The 6,486-nt window shown below is 40.5% G+C and overlaps 1 protein-coding gene across 1 annotated transcript; it reads right to left on the bottom strand.

Moving 5' to 3' along the window:
- Positions 1-1,683: 1,683 nt before the first annotated feature.
- LOC142177218 (uncharacterized) lies at positions 1,684-2,106 on the bottom strand. Its single transcript, XM_075245687.1, has one exon. It carries the CDS (start codon positions 2,104-2,106, stop codon positions 1,684-1,686), a length of 423 nt encoding a protein of 140 aa, XP_075101788.1.
- Between the last annotated feature and the right edge of the window lie 4,380 nt (positions 2,107-6,486).

Below are 6,486 nucleotides of genomic sequence, written 5' to 3'. Positions count from 1 at the left end.
CTATGTCCGTTCAAGGAAGAATGGTTATTTTAGAGGTGGAGAATGTGATGACCCGATAGGTTATCTTATGTTTTAGAATCTAATACTGCATTTCTAGGTCTCAAAAATCTCATCTTAGCCTTCCTCAATTTGCGTGCACAGTCCGAGTGTTCTTCCGGAAGGCTTATATGTTAAAAACTGATAAAGAGAGAATTTTTGCCTTAAAAATCAATTTACGTTGACTTTGGTCAATATTTTTAGCAAACGGACCCTAATCTATTTTTTGACGGTCCTGGTAAGTCTGTATCGTAATTTATGACCTGGGCGTATGCCCGTAATCGAATTCCGAGGTCCCTAGATCGAGATATGGAATTTTGATGAAAAATTAAAAGTTTGGAAGTTTAAGGATTTTTAGAATTGACTGATGTTTGGTCTTGGTGATACCAGGTCCGTATTTTGGTTCCGGAGCCCGACAGGTCCACTATAATATTTATGACTTGTCTGTGAAATTTGATGAGAAACGAAGTTGGTTTGACGTGGTTTGGACGTCCGGTTGTGAAAATAGAAGTTTTAAAGTTTTCTTAAAAATTTCATTTGATTTGATGTTCAATTCGTAGTTCTATGTGTTATTTTGGCAATTTGATCGCGCGAGCGAATTCGTATGATATTTTAGGACTTGCGTGCATGTTTGGTTTGGAGCCCCGAGGGCTCGGGTGAGTTTCGGATAGGCTTCGGGGTGATTTGCACTTAGAAAATTCTGGTTTTTCTGCAATTTCTAGTGCCTTTTGGTTTCCTTCTTCGCGTTCACGAAGGCACTCTCGCGAACGCGAAGTAGAAACTGGTATGGCTGGATTTTTCTTCTTCGCGAACGTGAAGGCTGGGTCGAGAATGCGGAGTGATGGGGGATTTACCCTTCGCAAACGCGACCAGGTCAACGCGAACGCGTAGTGGTTGGGACCTGGGGGAGAGAGTCAGTCACTCTTCATCGCGAACGCGAGCAAGGACTCGCGAACGCGAAGGCCAGGGGGCGTATCCTTCGCGAACGCGATAAGATTTTCGCAATTGTGTAAGCTTGGCAAGCTCTGCTCTTCGCGAACTCGACAGTGTCCTCGCGAACGCGATGAGCACTGTCGCCCAGCTATTAAACAGTCCCATTACGGGACTTAAGCCATTCTTTCAACTTTTCAAAAGCCAAACGGCCTAGAGATGATTCTTCGAAGCTAAATTCTTCCCCGGAGTGTTGGTAAGTGATTCTAAACCATTTTCTTTCAATTTCCCATTACATTTTATGAATTTTCAACCTAAAATCTAGGATTTTCATGGTATAAATTGGGGGTTTGGGGTAGAATTAGGGATTTTTGGGAAATTAGGATTTAGACCTCAAATTGAGATCGGATACCAAAACTAATTGCATATTCGGGCTTAGGGGTGAATGGTAAATGGATTTTGGTCTGAACCTCGGGTTTTTACCAAGCGGGCCCGAGGTCATTTTTTGACCTTTTGGGGGAAAGTTTGGGAAATCTAAATCTATGCAATGTAGTTGATTCCTTTAGCAATATTTGATATTATTGAGTCGTTTTTGAATAGATACGAGTGATTTGGAGGTGGATTCTAGAGGAAAAGTTGTGATTGAGTATTGAGTGGCCTTCGGAGTGAGGTAAGTGTCGTGGTTAACCTTAACTTGAGGGATTAGGAATTATTCGCTTATTTGCTATGTGTTTGTATGTTTAGTACAACGCCCATCCTATTAGTAGGAATAGATATTGGTTGTGTACCTAGCACTATATCGATGAAAAAGTCAATTCTCTGCCCTGGAGGAAGACGTGGAAGCTCATCTGGAAATTTGTCAGGGAACTCATTTACCATTGGAACTGATTCAAGAGTCACCATTCCCTTAGCGATCATCTTGCTTGTCTTAAGGTACGAAATAAATCTTCCTTTTGGCAATGCAAAAACACCTTTCCATTCTATAGCCGACCCTTCTAGAAAATTGAACTGGACCATCTTCGCTCTACAATCAACATTAACATAGCAAGAACACAAACAATCCGTACCAAGTATAACATCAACTTCAACCATTTCTAGCTCAATCAAGATAGTTGTAGTACTATGGTCGCCAATCACCATATTGCAACCTCTAAAAACACGCCTGTGATACTATGGTCGCCAATCACCATAGCTACTACTGAATCACCAACTAAGTTGGCTACCTCAAAAGGTTTAATGGCTTATGGTTATATCCCAAACTAAGTAGCAACAAAAGGAGAAACATATGATAGTGTGGAAAGAGAATATATCAACACATACCATTATGAGAATTCACTAATAAAGTACCTGTAACCACATCTCGTGAAGCCTCCCAATCCTGGCGACAAACCAGAGCATAGGTGCGGTTCTGGGGACCGCCTGTAGTAGGAGCTCCACCTCGGCCTCTACCATGGACCGCTGGTGTCTGGGGAACTTTCCCTTGCGGGTGTGCTGGTGCTGATCAAGCTGACGATCTTGCTAGCTGAGTTGAACCACTACCACCCCTGGATGTGCAATCTTTCATAAAACGGCCTGACTCTCCACAAACATAACATGCATCTACACTAAACGGGCATCGGCCCAAATAGTGTCTACCACAGTCAGAACACCTAGGGTAAAGTGAACCACCTTGTCTAGCTCTAGACGGTGGGGGTCGATCAGATCTCAGCCCCTGAAATCGTGAAGGAGTACTAGACGCTGGCTGCCTGACACTGTTGTCTACTAGCACCAGATGTCTCACCAAAGGATCCTGAAAATATGCCTCTCTTTCTTGAGCTTCTATCTCTTCCAGACCTCTGCTTCTATATCCTCTCCTCAAGTGCTAAGGGGAATGCCTGAATACGTGCAATGTTAACACCTGACTGCATAGATAAGGTCATACACTCATTTACTAAATGAGGACCAAGTCTTGTTATATACCTGTGCACCCTGTCCTCCATGTCTGATACTACTGCAGGAGAAAACCTCGTCAAAGAAGTAAAGTAGAGGTTGTATTCTACAACAATCATACCCCTTGTCTCAATGTCAGGAACTTATCCAATCATGCTCTACGTGTCTCTGTAGGTAAGTAATGGCGAAGGAATGCCTCTGAGAACTCTCGTCATGTAGCTGGAGCAACATTTGCTCCCCTAGAGATCTCCAAATGGTATACCAACCGGCTGCTAGATCATATAATCTATATGAAGCCAATTCAACTGAATCTATCTGTGGTGTGCACAACTCTGAGGTCTCTGGATACTCTATCTAGGAAATCTTGGGGATCTTGTGCTATACTAAATCCTGTGAAAACTAGAGGCTCTAATCTAAGGAAATCACAAATCCTATAACCCTCATCGTCACCCTGAGAACATATATGTTGCCGTCTGGCCTAGGTAGATGCAATGCTAGTCAACAATCTCACGGCCTCCCTCATGTCATCGTTATGAGGATCCAGAGGTGTGATAGCTGGAGCACCCCTAACCTCTCCTTGAACAGATGGAGTCTATGAAGCTCCGGATGGAACCTCTTGTCTGGACTCCTCATGCTCATCTAACTCAGGGAGTACTCTGCTAGTACCCTGACCGACAATAACTTTGCCCTTCTGGGCAGCTGTGAGTATCCTGAAACTAGATGATTCCCAAAAACAACACCAATCACCAAAATATACACGGGAATGGATACCCGACCAAGATGATAACATCAAACTAAAGGAGATCCAGTTATCCATAATAGTGTCAAACGATCGACAAAACAGAATTGTTAATGTAATGTCGACTCATAGTGGCTAACTTGTGACATGAGACCCATAGGATATAACCAACAACAACAACAACAACAACAACAACAACAACAACAACAACAACAACAACAACAACAACCCAGTATAATCCCACTAGTGGAGTCTGGGGAGGGTAGTGTGTATGCAGACCTTACCCCTACCATGAGATAGAGAGGCTGTTTCCAATAGACCCTCGGCATCCTTCCCTCCAAGAACTCCCCACCTTGCTCTTGGGGTGACTCGAACTCACAACCTCTTGGTTGGAAGTGGTGGTTGCTTACCATCAGAGCAACCCCTCTTGTCACGATAGAACCACATTTTTTTAAATAAAAAAATATTTGTTTAAGATGTGTTGGAACATACTAAGGAGTTTTGTGAATGGCAAGAATTCGTGTGGAACAAGTTGGATACATTAGGTGGAAAGAATGTCTCAATTCGCATAAGATCCTACTTCAAACGCATGCTGCTACCAAACTACAGTGACTTAGGAGGTGATCTACCTATAAAATTAAATCCCTTTGAGTCTAGTATCTAACACTTCAAACCATTTGTTATTTGGACACTCCTACAAGACGGCATGACAAAATTACCAAACGTTGGCAGAAGGTGACACTACTGTGCCGCCCCATGCAGCACGACTGTGCAATTCTGGGTTTTTGTTTTATAACCCGACCCTATTTCGTTATATAGGCATTGTGGACTATTTTTCTTGCAAAATCTGATATTTTTGAGAGTGAGAAAGTGCCCTAGAGAGAGTGAGAGTTCCTCAAAAATTGGTTCTTCAATTCTTGCTTGAATACTTGGAGATTAACAAGGAAACACACTAGGTCTTCATCCTAGAGGTAAGATTCTACACCCTAACCCTTAATTTCGAAATTGAACTAGAAATGAGTAATTAGTAGGGTAATTCTTGGGTGTGGGAGGTACTCTTAATGCATGTATGTACCAACAAAGATCGTGGGAAGGTCATTGAACCAGTATGGGTGAACTCTTGGTGTTGAATTGGTTGTGAGGTGAAAGAAATCTTGTAGAAGAACCTTATAGTTAAATTTGCACACCTAGTGTTTGATAAAATGTTCAAGTGAGCTAAAATCATGAATATATTCCTAATTTGTGTTCAATTTTGTTATGTCTCAAAATAGATTGAAGTTGCTAAAATTTTCGAAACATCGTAGTAATTAAAGGAAAGCTCAAGAAAGGTATGTTGGATAAACTTCTCTCCTAGAATTGAATCACATGATGTTCTTGTAAGTTCTGAGTTATTCATTATAAATTAACTATTCCGAATAAGCATGAGTTGGGTGTTAAAATTGTGGGTATTATAGGATGTTATCCTTCGGGAATGTGTTCAAAGCATGAGTTGGGTATTAAAATGTTATGACTTCAAGTAGTGTTTCAAGTGAAGGTTATTATGCCAAATTGTGTAAGAAATCTCAATGTGCTTAAGACTCTTAATTACTCATATGTGTACTAAATGTCGTGATTAGAGATTCTTTGTTATCGATAATATATAAAGATGCTTGAAAGTGAAAGTAGTGAGTAGTGGATATAAAGTGTGGACAGCGTGCCAACAATTAAAGTTATACTTGTGGCCAATAGCGCCAATGAAATGAAATGATGTGTGAAAGATTATGAAATGAGCCTTGGTTCAACTATTCCAAATTGACTCCGAAAATAGAATTGTCCAAAAGCTTATGTACTCAAGTCATGTCCAAATGTGGTTGTTTTAACTAATGCTATGCTTGGTAGGTATTTCTAATATGTTGTGAGTTCTTACATATTTATGAGTTGAAATTATGTATTACCCTTTTTGGGGAGAGGTGTTTCAAGAGTATTCTATAGGATGATGTTTATGATGATAATCCTTGAAAGAAAAGAAATGGAAGTGTGGAATATGATATGTGGCCACAGTTCCATGAATGAAGAATAAAAGCTCCTACTCCCTCATGATGAGAGGCTAAGGTGTTCCTAAATATTTTAAATGTTCCTGATATCCTGTGATCACCCATGGCAAGTGCATAGTAGGTGATATTATGAACATGAAATGTGGCGGTTTGCCAAAATGAGAATTATGAGGTGTTGTATGTCCCAATGGATTCAATCATATGCTTCTAAAATAATTAATGTAAATGACTTCGATGTTAAGTCCCCAAGAATCATGAACATAGCTAATGACCTTAAGATGACAAGCGAGTATATAATAGAGTGGGAGAGGGATGTCCTATGCTAAGTGACAATAAATGTTATGGAAAATGTATTTGGTCCATGTGCCATTGAAATTGACTTATTGATTTACCATAGATGGGCTAATGTAATGAGGTGTATTTCTCCATGATGAGCACGGATATGAACATGAAGTGTTCCAAAAGATACCGGAACTTACGACCCCAAAAGTGGCGCTAGTCATGTCAATTTGGGTTTATATATATGGTCATGTGCATAATGATTCTTTAGTTTTACTCAATTATGTTATACCCCCTTGGGGAGAAAGTTTTGTACGGATTCAATGTGATCTATTCCAATTCACATATGACGAAATCTTATGAACTTATATTCCTGTTAAGATCAAAGGTGCCAAAGGGTATGATTTGAAAGTAAATCTTTTGTACTAACTATTATCGTTTGAGAATCCAAATTGTGGTATTGTGGTTACACCTCCACCTGCATATATTTGGGTGAGGCGGCAGAGCCGCTTGGTGTAGGGATTATGGTATTGTGGCTAC

Source organism: Nicotiana tabacum, chromosome 23 (assembly GCF_000715075.1).
Source record: "Nicotiana tabacum cultivar K326 chromosome 23, ASM71507v2, whole genome shotgun sequence".
Lineage (NCBI taxonomy): Eukaryota > Viridiplantae > Streptophyta > Magnoliopsida > Solanales > Solanaceae > Nicotiana > Nicotiana tabacum.
This window is presented reverse-complemented; position numbering and strand designations above follow the sequence as displayed.

Excerpts from the sequence above, each read along its gene's own strand:
- LOC142177218 (XM_075245687.1), bottom strand. The coding sequence starts at position 2,106 with ATGGTGATTGGCGACCATAGTACTACAACTATCTTGATTGAGCTAGAA.